The 18,898-nt window shown below is 39.6% G+C and overlaps 1 protein-coding gene across 5 annotated transcripts in view; it reads right to left on the reverse strand.

Moving 5' to 3' along the window:
* Positions 1-6,743: 6,743 nt before the first annotated feature.
* Positions 6,744-18,898, reverse strand: part of PKIB (cAMP-dependent protein kinase inhibitor beta) — a 53,570-nt gene continuing 41,415 nt past the window's right edge. For all 5 annotated transcript variants that reach the window (XM_018917048.3, XM_050972394.1, XM_050972393.1 and 2 more), the window contains 2 exons: positions 11,312-11,486; positions 6,744-7,601 (listed from right to left, as the gene is read on the reverse strand). In XM_018917048.3, coding sequence (XP_018772593.1) covers positions 7,516-7,601; positions 11,312-11,459 — 234 coding nt within the window. In that variant the 5' untranslated portion in view covers positions 11,460-11,486 and the 3' untranslated portion in view covers positions 6,744-7,515. The remainder of the gene's footprint in view (positions 7,602-11,311; positions 11,487-18,898) is intronic.

The following is an 18,898-nucleotide window of genomic DNA, read 5'->3' on the forward strand; positions in this document are numbered from 1 at the left end:
ATCATCAATATAGATTTTACAGTGTTAGAGGTACAAGTTTAAGTTGTCATACATCATAAATATCATGTTCTCTTTCTGTAGCCCTAGAATACAGAGGCTGTCAAATATGTAAATAAGCATGACTATTTGGAGTTCAGTATAACAAATCTCAAGCTAATCAATCCCAAGGTAAATCCTTTCAGCAAAACAAGAAACAACCGTGCAATTTGCAGGGCTGAATTTAAGAAATTTTTTGAATGGCTTAATGTACCTTCATTCAGTTTGTCTATCCGAAGCATTCAACTTTCTACAATGTACTGAAATCACACTCAGTGCCAGCTGAGATTTAGGTAAGAAGTAAATCAGGTTTATTTCACTGAGTTTCAAGAATTTAAGAGAAAAACTACTGAATTTGTAAAACAGTTGCAAAGTTAAAACTTAGCTCATTAACTATCTCCACTTGGATATTCCTAAGGTCCTCCTCTCTTCCGCTGAGCTGGGGACCCACAGGACAGTCACAGCCTTTTGGAGCCAGATGTGATCTCTCAGATGCAGCTGGAGCCACAGTCCTCTGGGTTTGTGTCCTCTAAATTGGAATCTCTTACTCAGAGCAAGCTGTTTCCTCAGAAGTTCTAAAGAGCACTGCTAGTGCATCTGGAGAAATATATGAATTCCACAGCATTGATAAATAATTTAATTAGGTTATCAATTTATGGGCCTGTCATGGATGAATAAATGCCTGACACAGATCAGGCATTTGAAATGTAACCTCATGCTGGGTGACCTAGCTGGAATTACATACCTAACTTGATTCATTCAAGGGTGCAACCATATCCCTGCTTTACATACTGGTTTGTGACCAAACACTGACTCATTGCTGAGTTTTCATGAGTCTAAATACAAAAACTTCCTGGAACAAAAAATTTTAGAGCAACTTGAGCATTGCAGGGTTACAATAGCTCATAACTAGCTTTAAATAAGGACTACAACCAGGACAAGTTTGGGGAAAATTTTGGTCATACTGGATGTTTGGAGACAATCCCAGAGAAATGGTTGTCTCTTCAGTCTGGTACACAAAACTCCAGTCACTGAAGGAAAGTTAGACCTACAGTAATTTATATTAAATGCATATTTATATTAATATTTATATTAATATTTATATTAATATTTATATTAATATTAATATGCACTTCATATTAGCTGTGGGGAGACTTAAGCCTTTGGCCAGCTTTCAAACTACCTTACAAGACTTTTCAACCCTGTAAATTGTAAACTATGCTAACAACCACATTATTATTGGACGTGATGCAGGAAGTAATTCAGAGAAGTTCTATATCCTGGATTATGCAAGAAATCACATGAGTTGGTCACAATAGACAAGTCTATATCAGGAAACTTAAAAACACATCCCACTTGCTAAGTGTGGGTTCGTACTTTGCCAAATCCAGAGTCTGTTATGGGAAAAAGTACAGATACACACAGAAAGGATGTAGTCCCTTCCTGGAAAGTCACGGGACTCACTTTGTGGACTGTACTAAATGCCACTGGGGATGTATAGATGCTGCCACTATTCCTTTAATTCCCTACATTCATGTGTACATGCTATGAAAGATTTCCCCCTCATTGTGGCAACAGTAAACATAAACCAGACCCTCTATGGTCAAAATCATTAACTAATCTTGTAATATTTAAACAAGGCTTCTAATAGGATCTTCCTCCAGACCTTTGAAACTTTCTTGAGTGACTGATCAGCACCCAGAGCTCAAAATATCCAGAGTCCAGAGCCAGTGGAGGGTGCAGGACCAGGCTGACTTCCTCACACCATGACTGGCTCAGATGCTCTGATAAAAGAAGGGCTATGGAGAGAAAACATGGTGCAACTGTCATGCCTTTACCTCCACCGCATGGCCCTGTCTTCCCTCCCTTAAACAGACTCCTTCTTACATTCCAGCGTTTCATTTCGTCCTTTGTAAATCTACCTAGAAGTTTCAAGTCTCAACAGTCAATGCTAAAAAAAAAAAAGTATGCAAAGTTCAAAGGCTGTCTGAAAGAAGATGCCCGGAAGAAGCTTATTTCAGCACTTTTTTACATTGTAACAGCACCTCTACTTGCATAATGACATTTTATTTGTTTTCCACAGGAGCTTTCCCTGTCTCTGTGTTAGAGACAAAGGCAAAGGCTGTCCTGGGCCTGCCTCAAGGGTGTCTCATGAGTCTGTCTGATAAAGTAAAATTTACCCAGTACTTGCTGAGAGGAACAGCAATTATCTTTCTACCATCTTATTTTAGTGAATACGGAGGTAATTAAAGAGATTCGTTTCCTGTATTGAGTGTTGAAAGCACTAACGGTGGATGTCGGGCTTGAGGTGTGAGTGAAGCAAGGGCTGAGCACTGAAGACAGGAAAGGACTTGATGGATATAAGCTTTGAGCGGAGTAAGAGGACAAATCAAGAGGGAAGGAAGCAGCGGGATAGGACTGGATTATTGAGTCCCCTTTCCCCTGCTTGGGAAGCCGCGGGAGTTGCGGCGCCCAGGGCCCGTGTGGGGACGAGCAGCCGCGGGAGCGAAGGCCGCGCAAGGCCAAGGGCGCCCTCTGCCGCCAGCGCCCCGGGGAGTCCCGTCCTCAGTCCCGCGGCGCTGCCACGGCCCCCGCTCTTCCTCACGGCAGCGATCAGGAGAATCCGGCCCGGAAGGAGACCCGAACTCCGCCGTGCCCAGGGAGCCGGGGGACGGACAGGGGCGACGCTGTCAGGAAGGCGAGGGCCCCGCTGTGCGGCTGGCGCGGGCTCGGGCGCCATCTTGTGGTGCCGCCTGACGGCTGCGGGGCCCATCCCTTGGGAATGCGGCTGCACCCTTAGGAAACTGGGCGCCTAACTGGAAAACTGGTTTTGGAATACTGCTGCGCATTAGCAGCAGTTCGCATGCTCCTTCTTTTTAGGTTTACACTGCTGATACATCATTGACAAACATGCCCGAGGAGTCTATAAATAAAAGCACAGAAAGCCCTACACAGTAGGGTCAAGCCAGTCTCTCTCAGATTAGTTTTTCCATACATTGTATGCTAACACTCGAATTACAGCATCAAGCCTTGCACAGCAGGGCCCCAGGAATACAGCACTGGTAGGGATTGTCCAAATCCTCACATCAGGGCCTTTACATTGCAAACAATTATTATAAATACATTTAATACAGAAAAGCCCACAGCACACAGGTAAGCCCCACCCCAAACGAACAAACAAACAAACAAACAAACACACACATCACACAAACAACAACCAAAAAACCCCACAACACTATTCATCAAATGTAATTCTTGCACTAAAATCCAGAGATCTGGCATCGGGATGTGGCACATGCCAAGATGAAGTGCCCCTCAGGCTTCCTGTTGCTTAGATCCATCAGGATGGTTCCCACTGGGCTGAAGAGGGAAATAGACCAAGACAGTAAAGGAAGAGCTCTCAATTGCTAATTACTAGGGAAAGTGGAAAAGCTGCAGGTTGAGAAGATGAAACAAAATTATCCCTAAAAATGGTCAAAACAGTCATCTGTGGTGGGATTTGCACCCAAGCCCAAACCACAGAGTGGGCACCTAAAGCAAGGTAGGCTGCAAGCCAGACTCAGACACCTGTTCTACAGTAAGAATTTATGGGTTGAAACACAAAATCCTTGCAATCCCAAGGACTTCTGTATACAGAGGCACCAAGGTTCTGGGCCTATAGCAAAACTCCTGAAGTGAATGTGTTGGATGAGCTAGAGACATTCTCACCAGCCCAGTTTGCAGCTGGGTTTGAGGTCTCTTGAACGTGTCTCCCCCCACCGCCTTGCACAGCCTACCTGGCAAGCTCAGGATCCCACTAGATGGCAGAACAGTTTAAGCCTTTGCTATTTCTACTTCAGAGCAAGTGCCCTGGGATCCCGGTGGGCTCAGCCCCACTGGTCTGTGCTGTCTGGCCCCGGGAAAACCCACACTCACCACTCTCTGGGGCTTATGCTCACTGAACACACATGGAGAAATCCATGGAGAAGTCTTTGTTCAATTCTGTTTCATGGCCTTTATCACACTCAGAGCACTAGCAGACAGAAGAGAGGAATATGAACTAATACTAATTTGCTAAATTTTGAAGTATTCGTCTCTATGTGCGTGATACATAAAGGCTATTTAGCCTACTAATGGTGGCAGGTAAAATGGTAGTAGTGGTAAAGTGTAGTTCAAGCCTATTATAGCCACTGCTCTCTTGTAATTTTTAAGTAACCAAGTGCAGTTGTAATTTCTTAATGACATCTGGAAAACATCAAGGGGATTTTTCTATATAGTCAAAATTTCTAAATTGTTTTATTTATGCACAATAAAATTACAAGGGTACTTCCTGCCTTTTTTTTTTTTTGTTTTTGTTTTTGGTTTTTTTTAGCATGCTGAGTGGATAAGAATGGATAATTGCTCAATTATATTCTAAAATATAGAGACAACAAAGTTACCTTTTTTTTGCTTGGTACTAAAATGAAATTCTTTGCTTTATGAAAGCCCAGGATAGTGCTGTAAGATGATGAAAAAGATGTTATTAGCTGTACCAAACTTGCTGGAATGGAAATTGGGATTAATGCATTATAATACCAGATTAGCCTTAACAGAAGTTTGCTGCTGTCATTTATCAAGGTAATTAAGTATGTACCTAATTTTAGGCACCTAAGTAGTTCTATTGACTGCGGTGACACCCATCTGTATTTAAAGCTAAGCATGTTTTAAAATACCCAGTTGATTCAGGGACATAACATTGTGGCTATGTGAACCAAGAGAGTGCACTGTTATCAATATCCCATTAGCTGAACTAAGAGAGGTTGGTACAGTCTGCATAATGGTTGAAACTGGATAAACTGGCTCAGTGACAAACATATTCAGAAGCACTTCATTTGCTCTTTACAGACTCAGCCAAAGTTTAGTAGGACTATAATCTGTCTTCAGCACACTAACAAGAGCATGAACCAAAGCTTCCCCACCTTCAGCTATGCTTAGGACAGTAGCTCTGCCCAAGCCCCAGAGTACTGGACAGCATGGCACAAAGCCCCCCAGAGAGCCTAAAGGGGTGAGCTCCCTTCTGCCTGAGTCAAGAATCATGCACAACTAATAACTGTGCTCCAAAGACCAAAGTTCATATGGTACAATGTCTCCCACATCAGTCAGTTTGTGAGTCAGTTTATACTGGTCAGAAATATGCATTTGGCTCAGAACCAGAGAAATTTGGTAAAATCAAGGCATTACTTAATATTCTTACTGCTACAACTAACTAGAAAAGAGATCTGTCATGAAGTCTAGACAAATACTTGTTTAGACACAAACTGCACGTGCACATGACAAAGAAGCATTTCTGTATTTGTAACTTGGTTAATTTGCAGTTAGATAATACACATATACCATATTGCAGGTATTTTAAAAATGTTAATCCTACTTTTAATTAAATTGCATTTTAAATGTTAGTTTTTACTACTGCATTTTTTTCAAATTTACTGTTAAAATTCTTCTTTATATGCAACATATTTTCAAAGACAGGTTCATATAGCTCTAGTACAAAGTAAACACCTGAGTGCTTACAATAAATTTCCCAGGGTGTTGAGCATTCTTGAATAGTTGTAAATTATACATTTGTGAGCAGATAATGCCTTTTATGTATATTGTTATAGATTGGGTTTTTTTTACATTGAATTTAGGACATAATTTGCTAAATTCAGCTGGTTCATAATTGGTGTTTTTATAGCAAAAAAATTCAAACTAGCTTAGATTAACAAAGTACCTAAAGTATTTATTCCTGTAACCCAAATTTCAGTGTCTGTATTGTATCAGAGAAGAAACTAAATATATCCAGTGCTGCAGCTGTGAAAGAAGTGCAGAATTTGATATAGGCCATGACCCAAAGAACAAAGCATATAAGGACTTATGTTTCAGTAACACTCATATACTTGATTTTGATGGTATCACCACAGCTTCTTCTAATTTACCATTTTTATGTACTGTGATGCTATAAAGGAGGCTGGGATAGGAGAATGGGACTTCATCCCAGAGCAAGAGTGTGTACCACAAATACAGTTACCTCCTAGTCCCTCTCCACTGTGGTTTTCAGCTCTGGTCCCCTAGTGTCAGCTAGTTCACTCTCTCAGGCTTTCTTAAGCCACCTCTTTTGATTCAGTGGAATAAGTTATTTTACCTTTCCAAATTGGAAAAAAAAATTGGGATGTTGTTAAATGAAAACAGGTTTAAGAGGAGGGAACTAATTGTCAGTTCAGTTGAATTAAACTTTGGATCCTTTATTGATGGTCCCGAAAAGCCAGGGTATGAGTAAATTCACAGAAGGAATGAAACTTGTACCTTACAAGCTCTCTTGAGCCCTTACAAGCTCTCTGCCAGGTTTAGATTACAGAAATATTTCATAGATGGAATACCAGTCACATGTGGGATGTAACCATCCGAGATGCTTCTGCCATTTTCATGATGTACAAAAGTGGCTGCTGCCCAAGGAATCGTGAAGGTTCATGTCTGTACCTGAATCTTAATTCTCCTACAACAAGGGAATGAATGCCAAGTATTTTCAGGAGCGTGATCACCAAAACAAGTCCTTTAGGCAGAGAAAAAACTTTGCCTAAAATCTTTATGATTGAAACATCTTCACTATCAGCAGCCAACAAAGCAAAACACAAATGAAATAAAAGAAATATGTATTATTTGGCTTCAAATATTATCCTACAGGAGAAACATTAAGAAATCAACCAAAGACAGAAAAGATTATAGATATTTAATTTCCACAGTGAGATTAAACAATTTTCATCATATACAAACATACCTACTTTACTTTAGGTACACATGAAAGCTACAATATTCAGCATGAAAATGAATGTCTGAAGTGGTAAGACTGCTAAGAGTGGGAGAACTGAGATGATCTGCCATAATCAAACAGAGGTAAAGAGAGTCTGAAAACAAACACTGATGTTTATGTAGTTTATAAAACCTTCTGGTGACAGGAGTAGGAGAAAACTTTATTTTATGTAATTTTTTTTTTCTCACACCATCTACATATGTCTAATGAGAACAAAAATCTCAGGAGATAAATTACAGATATTGTCTGTAATCTAATATATACTTAATATCACGTTGTGGAGAGTGAACACACCTCTGTGCCAGAGAGAAAGAAGCTGGTTTGGGAAATTAAGAAACAGGATTTTTATTTTGAAACAATGATTAGTTCCTGGTAGGTATATTAATTGGAACTGTCAAAGAAGATTAGTTAGGATGAATACTGTAACCAAAACAAGAGAGAAAACTGAAAACAAGAGATACATTTTTAGTTTTCTTTCTATTTGGATATGTAGAACATTGCTTTAGAGGGATGACAGTGGAAAGAACTGTATGCCAATCCACACAATCATCTAGGTACAAGTGTGTTGCAAAGTCATGTCTGTGCTGCTAAAGTTGCTACCACACTTCAGAAGGGGTGACACAGGGGAAGGGAAGTCTGTTGAAGGGATTCATTAACCCAGGAGTCCTTAGGTGTTAGGAATCATTGCGTTTTCCTTCCGCCTCTTGACTTTCCAGCAAGGCTTTGGATGATGACACTTCTCCACCCTCTGCTCCTGCATCTAAACAGAGACAGAATTAACCATTTACACCATACACATTCTCACAGCTTTTAAAATGTTTTTTATTTGGATTCACTGATCATCTCTGTTTGGACTGGCTCTTTACTACCACAGTCATGGGTGCTTTAGAAAGAGAGATTAACTCAAGAGATAAAGAACTTAGAGAGGCATCTGTTAGTGTTGATTTGCTCACTTCTCACACAGGTTGATCAATGTGCATTTGGCTATAAAAAATAGATTGGAATTGACTTTGTATTACTGTTATTATTTTTTTTCTGGGTCATTTACAAAATCAAATTAAAATGTTGCATTCCTTTGAGCACTGTGCGGTTTCAGGTAGATAACATTTCAGTTTATGGACATGACAGTGTTCTGTCTGACCTTCTTTGACAAGAAATACCTATGTGAATTTACCCTGTCTTCCCAAGATGGGGGGAATTTTTGTTACTGTGAGTTGGAAGTTCACTTTTCCACAGATTAGAATAGAATGCTTACATGACTGGTATGAATAAAAACTCCCCAGTGTCTCTGGTCATTATATGTTTTGTTCCATGCTGTTTCTTTTGATCAAGTTTACTCACTGAGAAGCAGAAGCTCCTCTTGCCTTGGTTTCCTTGCAAACTATAATAATTTTCATATTACCTTCAAGCCTCACATGGTAGCACCAGTGGCAATAGCATACCCAAACCTATGGCAGTCCATAGCTTTTGGGGACAAGGAGAGGCCTGCTCAGCACATCTGGCTGTACAGTCCTCCACTTTATACTCCTCCATCTACTCCACAGTCATAATCTAAGGGGTACATTTTCTCACTTCCTATAAAATATCAAAAACACCCAAAAAAGTTATATATCTTGGTCTCTACATATGACAGCAAATATATAATGCTGTACACAATTCACCGGCAAAAGCCCTTGGCAGAAACTGCTTGATGTTTTTTAAGTCTGCTCAGAGATTCAGAGGCTTTGAAGTTCTATAGCAATAAAGAACCGAGTTACTTGACACCCTCCAGCCTTATGCAGCACACCAATGTTGTGGAAAGGGAGACAGAGCAATCTCCTCTATTGGCTGTTTCTGTGCAGGCTGGACATCTAATATCAGTGGAGTCTTTCAGACAGGGTAGAGGAAAACAGTTTGTTAGAGGAAGCCTAATCTGATACTTGGTGGCACTCAGGTGTGCAATAGGTGCTAGTTAAGCTGCTGAGTGTTATTGGCAGAATGGTGCCCTAACACAGGCATTCCAAATGTGGAAGACCAGTATAGCTTCTTGCTCTCAAACTCCTTGCAGCCTCCTCTTCAACCTCTGGATCACCAGTGACACCAAACAACTATTCAATGTGGTTCCAGACCACCTGTGCAAAGTCTCAGCCCTCCAAAATTTACACACCACCAGAGGAGGATCAGATATGATACAGATGGTCTGTTTTTCAGAGTTAGGCTCCAAGATAAATAGCTGTTTTCTGTTCATCTCACAAGAACATCAACTCTGTGTGGCTTGCAGAATTCATGGGCATTTGTATCATACAGATATGTTCTTTGTGTATTCATAAAAAAATAGAACAAAGTGTCTTTTCTCTTCTAAGCCAGCAAGTATTAGCACATCCTGTTCCTGACTTTTCGCTATGACAGTAGCTGACATCATTTTAGAAAGAGGATATGTATGATCCAATGAGCATTAGCTAAATTTGAAACAAGATGGAGAGAGTCCTCTCACCATTTCCCATAATCTTCACTGAATCTGAATTTCAGAGTAGCAACAAAATAGGGCATACTTTATATAGCCACATGTTCCATCTTCTCCACTTCTCTCATTTATCTAATTTCTTTGTTCTGAGCTGCAAATGACTTTCCTTTTTTAACGACTTATTGTTAAAGTCAGAAATAGGCAAAAGAAATGTCTGTTAGAGCCCCAAAACAAACTGTTTCCCTGTCACAGCATTTAAACTTCAAAACTGTCTTTCCATTTTGATGAATTCTCCTTTGTTTGCTTGCAATCTCATCCAAGCTTTAACTTACAGCACAATGAAGCTGAAATTCCCATCTGATACTTGTGGAATTCCCTTCCCCAGAAAGCACCCAAGCTGTCAGAGTGGACCTAAATGCATCCTGTACTCCTTACTGTCACTACTGTAAACTGCTAACAGAATGTGCTGCCTTCCAACATGCTCTGGCACAGCTATATGTCAATGACAAAAGCCAAGGACCATTCCATGTTCTTAATTGTTCTTCAAATCCCGGCAGTACTGATCCTGTACTTCTAAGAAAGCATCAGTACATTTTGCTAAAGCTAACATAGCTGTGTTTCATTTCTTCTTCTTAATGAATTGGATGGAGACCAGGAGAGGAGGACTATTGTGTCATCTGGAGGGCTAGATATTTATTTTATGCCATGCTATAAGTTTTCTTACAAAAAACTTGCACTCTTTCCTGTTTGTTTTGTAGGGACATAATTTTCATATTCATAGGGAAAAATGTCTCCTCAAGACAAAAGAATTCTTTCTTCAGAATCCATTCAGATTTTTATTTTCCTCACTTCTCCTGGTTCAAGTCAGGATATGGTCATTCTGCCCTTCTCCTTCCTCCAGGAAGTGTTCTTTTTACCTGCTTAGCGGTCCTTTGATAGGCCCGTATGGGGTTTAGATTACAGAACCCCAAACGCATGACTATAAATTAAATCACCAAAATAAAAACAATTCAAGATCAAATAAATCCTTCCCCCTGGCCTTTACTGTGCATTTGGAGACTGTTCACCTAGCATCCTGTATTTTCTCTGGGTAATGTAAAAGGAGGATATGCATCCCTGGCAACTAGGAATCCCTTTAATGATCTACTTCAGTTCAAATTCATGAACCATTCACACCTTCGCACAGGCTTGCCTTCCCCTTTGCTGCACTCACACCAACACTGCTCCTGGATGTCAGACCATCTGTTGTGGTGGCACCACTGCAGCAACAGTGATGGACATGAGAAGAAAAGGTTTTCTGAAAAAAATTCTGATTCAGATGAAAAAAGTAGGGACAGACTATGCTCAAGGACAGTCCATATTTTTTGTTTCTTAGGCATTAGAAATCAGATTTTTCTGAATCTGAAAATTCCACCAAAGTCACTCTGAAAGTAAAAAGAACTCGCAAAGCTGGTCTTGATTAGACCTGTGCTATATCAACAGAGCACCTTATCAAATTAAAGGACATGGCAAAATTTGGCACTGGTCTCAGATAAAAAGCTGAAAGCCTACTAAGCAGGAGTAAAATACTATAAACACTACTCTTAATGTATATGCCTGTATATTCTGAGAGCTGTCATTGTAGCAACAGCACAGCTCTGCTGTCTTATGCAAAGTTATATCAGTGCAGTAGGACACTGGAATTTATAGCTGGAATGATGTGTTTTCCAAGTTGCCCGGACATACAACTGTGTTTTCTCACCCTTAAGGAAACTCGAATTCAGTTCCCAGCACTGAGCTGTTTCCCTAAGCTGCTAACACTGTGGATGGATCTGTGGATGGATATGGGTTAATATTAACTTGTCTTATAAGGAGGCCCAAGTGATAACTGCTTTGGAAAGTTGAATTTAATTCTAAATGATAACAGGAATAGTAGTATTGGAATCAAAACTGCGGGTGGTGGAAGTCTTAAAAAAAAAAACAAAAGCAAAGGACGACTGCATATAAGACTGCATATAAATGTCCTTTTCTGAATGCCCAGCCATTACCTTCTGAAACAGAGAGCTCAGCCAGTTTGTGTGGCAAGTCTGAAGTCCCAGCACCAGCAGGAGAGCCCAGGATGTCTGGTAAGGCGTTTCGGCGGCCTGACCTTCCTGATGAGGCAAAATCTGTGACCACAGGCTCTACATCAGTCATTGCTGACTCCTTTCCTCATAGCAACATCTGCATATGGAACAAACAGAAGAAGAAAACAGCTGTAGCCTGATAGATGCTAATCACCTGCTCAATGGTACAATAGCTAAAGGCTTTGCCCAATGGTTCTTTTGTTATTAAAATTCATACATTTCAGTACTGAGTGTTTAAGCTTTATTTCTTCCCCAAAAGAAGACAGAAGACTGTCTGTGCATGTCCTTACGGTGCCATTTGCACATCAGACTAGTACAATAAACAACTCTGCACTGACAAGAAACCTGTGAATAGGGTCAGCAACATCCCTTTCTGCCAACCGTCCTTTTACTACGACCTATTCTCTCTTTTTCAGCCGTTTTGCCATACAACCACTTAGAAGAAACTGAAACTCTGTTGTCATGCAGCCTGTGTGAAGTAAAGCATGTTTTCCTTATTATGAATCTCCTTCAGATCCTTATTTTGAATCTTGTTAGAACAAACTCATTTCACAAAGAAGCAAACAATATAAAATGACCTCTCAAAGCACAAACCAAAACTCTTTGTAGAAATTCTTTATCTTTCACATATCAAACCACTTGTTTTCCTCAGCTGCTTGTTAGCCTGGTTTAACCTTCACTTGAGCATGTGACATTTATTTAATAAGTAACTGAATGCTAGAAATAATGGAACGAACCTATTCTGCTCCTGTGATCCCTGTCTCAAAGCCCATTGAACAGAATGGGAAAACTGCAGACTATAATGGGCTTTCCATCAGGCTCAGAGATGTTTGCATGATCCCAGCCAACAGATGAATTGTGAACATCTAGAGCAGAAGAATACTCGGCTGCAAGTGGCACACAGAGTGTGAAAACTGCCCTTAGCAGTCACAAAAGGATATAATACAATCATTTATACAATAATGTGATAATTAATAGACTGTTTTATAATAATTAGGTACCCATTACTCAATTAAAAGCAATAGTTACTTGTTCTATATGAATTAAGTTCTGTTTGCAATGTGGGAGCAGGAATGTTGTCTCTGTGTAAATATGGTCAACTTTTTGTGTGGGAAGGGATACAGATGGTACTGGAGACCAATCTGAGTGAAAGCTGTCAGCTTTTGGTTGACAACTGGCTGTATTTAGACTAAGAACTGGATATGGAAAGTGTCAATCATGTTAGTGTTGTTCATATAAGAAGCAGAGCATCACAGTCCCCCTTTTAAAATTCTGCTAAGCTTGGAAAATATTTTTGCTTTCATTTAATGGATAGAAAAAATTATACAAATAGATATCAAACATTACTTGCTCTGCTGTGTAGGAAGAAGAGGCAGAACTTTGCTTACTGATGATGACCTGCCATTTCTACCACAAATATTTTCTCCATCAAAGTGTCTTTCAGCTGTGTCAATCCAAAACCAAGAATAAATATTCTTAATTTTCTTTGTATCTCTAAGTACCTTGTAATAGAAGAAATGAATCCTTCTTGACAAGAAACAAAGGCACAAGTAGGACTGCTACGTCTGAAAGGTGACCTGAACATGTGAATAAACTGCTTGCTTTAACCAAGGGCAGTAAGTGAAAGGTCTCAACTGGAAATTTAGCAGAGGGTTCCTGTTCTGCAGGAAAACAGGTCAAATCCAAATGAAACTTTTCTATCAGTGGCAAAATGTAGAAAGTATATCTGGGCATTCAAGAATGACATTTTTTAGAAAACAAGTAAAAATCATAGAGTTATCAAGGTTGTAAGAGACCTTTAAGATGATCCAGTCCGATGGTCAAACATGCCTGGACATTCTCAATTAGATTTAGCATTATACTGTCAGAATGTGAGATTAGCACTTGGCATGAAATATGAAAAGAAGAAGAATGAATCCATGATTATATATACAGTCTCATGGCTTTTTGGAGTTGTTCATATTTATTAAACTCTAGATGTCCTAAATCCTTTTCCTCATATGCTCATCATAGCAAGTAAAGACACTGTAAATTACACTTCAGAACAGAAAATGTTTGGGGTCTTCTTTTGCTTAGTAAAATTGTTAAAATTACTCTCAATGCCAAAATACCAGCATGCTTGCATTTCCTGCCCATTTCATTTCATAATGAATTTAATTTCATTAATATGGTGGAGCCAAAAATACTGTTGTGAGTAGACTGCTGTTCAGTAAGATCTACAGAATGACATTAACATCAAAACACACTTTCTCAAGCCTGCCTTGGGACTTTTCCCCTCCCCACTTTTCTCTCTTGCATGGATGTTTTAGTCCCTAAATTGTTACTTTTTAAATGGAGAAAATCTGGTCATGCCATATGAATTCATGCCATATGAAGCTACTGTCTTCCACAGTACAGTTTGCACTACAGTTTGCACTTCTGCACTTGTTTCAAAGCCCTCCCTTTCCTCTCCAGCACATCTTTTTCTCCTCTGATGTAATCTCCCTTCACTGCATAATACTAGACAACCCAGGAAGATGATGAAGAACACAGTCTGACGTGCCTCCACGTAAGTGAATTTTGATTTATGCACTTGATTAAAAAAGTATGCAAATCTAGACAAATCTAGAACATCTGTCAGATAGAAAATCAGCTGATCATTATCCATCTGTCTGGTACCCATAATTCAAATTTAGCTATCTAAAAATACATCCTTTATATACATAACATTTACCTTAAGGGTTTTTTACCTTTGTTTCTTCTATCTACACTGCACTCGCACAGCATGTTCTCTAAGTACATTTGAAAGATGAGGGACTACCCCAAGAGGCTTAGAATTGACATTACAAAATGTAAGTCCATTTATAGGTCCATATAACCAAAAACTTAAGCTCAACACCCAACATATGACAGATATTATTCAAATTAGCTTGCAGCTGTACTTTGGAGAAATGCCATTTTGTTTGTTAATGTTCTAAGGTATTTCATCAATTTCCTTTCTGAAGATCTCTTTTATCTCTATTTTCTAAGGCCTACATCCAAGTAAGGATACAGAGTTTCTCTGCTCTTCATCTGTTTCTACCTTTACATTTTTTAACACATTCACTGGAAAATATCTACCTTTCTGGCATCTCCTTGCATCTGTTAAGCACAGTATTATTCATGCCTACTCACAGAATAAACAATAATTACAGTGTGCACAGCATCTATTTTTCTCAAATCCACTACTCCTCCTCCTCCTGCTGCCAACATCTTCTTCTGCTTCACTGAATCCATTTTGCTCTAGCCTTGTTCAAGACAAAGATAATGTTGCCATGTTGCCAATGCCTGTGTGCAGATGCTTCTCTGGGTTTCCAAATTACTGCTGTCATTTTTCTCCTGTGTGACTGCTCACCTGACTAATGGAGCACAGTTCCAAAAGAAGAGTGTCAGATTTCCAAATCATAAAGTTCTGTACTACCCCCGTTCCCTTTTGCCATAGCAAAAGCCCACCCAAAAGTATAAGGCAACTGGGTGGAAAAGAAGAGCTGGGCAGGGATGGAGGCTGTCTGAAGAGGGTCAATAGTAGGAAGGCAGGTGCATGTCCCAGAAGGGCTCATCTAACCCATTAAGAGGCTGAAGGCTATGGCTGGCATCCCACCTAGCACTCCATCACCAGGACTAACTTTGCAGCTCATTATTGGGCCAAGACATTGTTAAGAAGGTTTTGGGAGTATTAGATTAATCCTCTCATATATGCCTCTGAAATGCCTGCAGGATCACTCAGAATGCACAACAGATGACTTAGGTGTGCACTGGGGAAGGAAAAGCTCTGCTTGTGAAAACTGACTACAGCCAAAACCAAAACTCAATTAATGATCTATCAGATATTCAAGTAAATGTCCCCAGACAAAACAATGGCAAGTAAACTACCAGTGGCATTTTCTCTAAAAGACAGCTTGTTTGTTAATCTTTGAGTCTTCTTTTGCTGACAGCAAAAGCCATCCCTTTGGGGGAAAATGATTCAGAATCTGGTGAGAATTTCTTTAAATAAATGACAGGAAAAGAACAAATAATTCTCCTGAAACAATTTGTGTTGAGAATCAAGGGAAATAATGCTTCAAGGTGCTCAGTTGTAGCGGGTGCCACAGTCCACATTTAATGTCAGTGTTGTCACTTCTTCCCTCTTATCTGTTAGAAAATAGATAAATCACCACCTTAAGTATTTGTGAAACCTAATTTTGCTTCTGATCTTTCCACTGTCTAACACCGACAAAACACCAGATTTGTTCTGCTTGGAAGGACAAACTGTTCCTCAATAAATATCAAAAGGTTCCCAGCATTGGCACTGTAGCAACTCCACTCCATGCAGGAGCCTGAAAGACCAAACACATCACTCCTTGCTATTCAGGCTCTTTTGTCAAAAACGTATGAATAGTCTCTGCCTGTGCTATCAGAGAAAGCTACATTTCCCAAACACTGTTTGTTCTGAATGCCCTTTAGCAGAAAAAAACTGGAAAGCATGAAATCCTCTCACAAAACAGTTGAAAAATTCAATAGCCAAGTAGTACTTTCAGAATGAGACTGACTGATTCTGTGTCTTGTGGGTCTCTTACTGCAAGATGCATTTCAGCATCTTAATATATTCAGAAAAAACTTTAGTCTTTCAAGTGGTGTTTAGTTTGTCTTTATTTACTTGCAATGAGTGTTCTCCGTGTACCCCTACCCCAGAAGCCTGTAGGTTCAAAACTTTCTAAGTAAGGAGAACAGAAAACATATTGAATGAAGTGCTTCCCACTGTGCAACTGAGATGAAAACCACGTCTTCTTGCTATGCAGTTGCTATGCTTTCACATCCACTTCTGCTACAGCTGCATCCTCATGTCATTGTCTCCTCTTACCAAAGGTCTCAGAAAAGGAACATTCTCATTATACATGCTCATGTAATCTTTATGCTTTATCCTGAGGTGTTTCTGAACCACAGAAAAGGAAAAAAAACCACCTAGGAACATCCACGCTTTTAAGGAAGACAGCCTAGAGATTATGATGATGACTAACAGTAACCTGGGCACTCACATAAATTTTGTGAGAAAAACTTCTCTAATGTGTTTTTTCACATTTGTTACACACTGGCAACCCTACTGCTGGGAAGCACACAGAAAGATAAGCAAGTGTTCTTCACCAAAACATCTTTACCATATGTATGTTCAAACACAGGGGTCTCAATTTTGTTTAGGGCTTAGGACAAGAAATCACACATCTCTCGGAAGCAATATAGCTAACTATATGAATGTTAGAAGTAATCCACTAAGGAAAAAGAAGAATTTTGTTACTTTTCAGGTTTTTTAATGTATCACTAAACTAGAAACAAGAATACTTTTCGCATAGAAAGATGATTTCGCATAGAAAAGATGATTTCTATGCAAATATCATTTTGCATAGAAAGATGATTTGGGTTTCCTGCACCAACAGAGTTGGCCTTTCTAAAAAAAAAAACCTGTTCTCAGAAAAATTTTTTGTTTTCCTATGCAGGGAAACTACTTATATCCCATCTCAGTAAATCTACAGTGAAGAAGCATGTCTTTCTACATGAGTTTCAGTCTGAATGTTACAGCCCATATAACATGTGATATTTTTGGGATGATATTTGAAAGTTTGGTATATTGTATAACAGGTTTTCCCTTTTGGTTCTTTGTAGTGTAGACAGCTGTACAGACATTTTACACAAAGTTCTTGTGTGTTACTTCTGCTCTGGGTACATGATCTGTTCTGTGCTCTTGCACCAGAAGCAACATCCTTATCAATAGTGTGCAAAAACGGCTTTCATACATGATCTTCTTAATACCAAAATGGTCAGACTGGGATATCGTGATTGCACCATTCCTCCATTTCCTGCTCTCAGAAGAACCAAATGAATACCGAAGATCTTGATCCTTTCGTTCAGAAGTCCATAATTTTAGGGCACAAAATCTGTAAAACTTAGCCAAAGCTGTACGACCCTTTTTTCCTCAGAATGGAACTTTGAAACTTTCAGTTGAATTTTCTGATCACTTCCATAAAGCCAATATTGTATTCATGAGAAAGACAAGTGGGGAAAAAAAGCAGCATAAGATTGATCCTGCTGCCTTTAAGCTTCTGGAGAATAGCAATGGTATTGGTATTCTCCAGCATATTCTCCAGCTTCTGGAGAATACCAATGGCGCAGATACCAATGGTACAGTTCACCTTCTACAAACACGTGCAGAGGAGAAAGCTTGACTGTGAGCTGCATCTGGCCCCTGAGTATGCACAGTGCTCTGATGCACAGGAGAACACATTACAGAACTAATAGCACTTCTAAATAATGGCACAATTTTCTCTTTGTGAAAGAAAATAAGGGAGAGAGGAGAAGGGGTCATGATACTGACAACTGAATCAGAAGTTATCTGCAGTGAGTAATAAATGAAGTGACATTAGCTGAAGGCAGTCAATACCAGGCAACCAAGCATGTCACTTTCCAAATGCCTGTGAGTGACCAAGAGCAATGACAGACATAAATGTTAGTCAACTTCCTGGGAAACACAGTTGAATTCTAACTCATCTGCCATGCTGGAAAGAAATCAAACACATTCCCTAGTATGGAATAAGAAATGAAGCTCAGTGGTAACAAATCAACTGACCAGCCTAATTCTTCTTATTATATTTTGCCCATTCATCCCCACAGAGTTTTCATTTCCTGTTGCAAATGCACACACCGGTATCTGAGTTAGCCACACAATTCCAACCTGCTAAATCCTTTCTTAGAATCTGCATCAGGCCTGAAATTCAAGAGAATTTTGCCCACTTTCAGGAATATATATGAGGAGTAATTTCACAATTAGAAATAATTTTTACAGCTAATCTTGCCTTGCAGAGTCCCCACAACTACAACATTGTAGTTCAATTTTATTTATGATCTTTTGCACTTTCAAAGACACACAAGGAAATGAGTATCCCCCAACCTCTCCAATCTCCTTTTTCCTCAGCCATTTGACTGGGACTTCCTTAGGGAAGGATCAAATAAGTTTTCCCCTCTGCTTTGATATCTGCTGCCCCTGCATCCCACAAACACTTCTGTAACACAGACAAGTCTTCTACATAAACCAGCATATGTACGTCAATCTGTATTCTTTGTTAGAAGCAGCGAGGGATTTGGTTCTTTACTTGCCAGCTCTGTAGAAGAAAACTATTCTGACAAAACCACTGGGAAAACTGAGAAAAGCAAAGAGCTTGAGGCATACTGGAGTCTGCTTACACAATGCATTCCAGTAAAGGAATCAGCCCAGTGAAATGTAAAATGCTTTGTGAGAAGATGAATTTAGAATTTAGCAGATATATGGGAATGGAACAATCCCATGCATGCAACCAACATGGCTGTGCACACAAAGTCTCTCACTGGGGAAGGCCCAAATCTCCTTGAGATCTTATGACATGGATGAGGGATCTTTCCATCTGGCTCAGAGTGAATCTGAGTGTACCTGTATGTACAGTATGTTCCCAGGAAGGGAAGTCCTTGTGGAAGTGCTTACAGAAG

This window comes from Serinus canaria, chromosome 3 (genome assembly GCF_022539315.1).
Source record: "Serinus canaria isolate serCan28SL12 chromosome 3, serCan2020, whole genome shotgun sequence".
In the NCBI taxonomy this organism is placed as follows: domain Eukaryota; kingdom Metazoa; phylum Chordata; class Aves; order Passeriformes; family Fringillidae; genus Serinus; species Serinus canaria.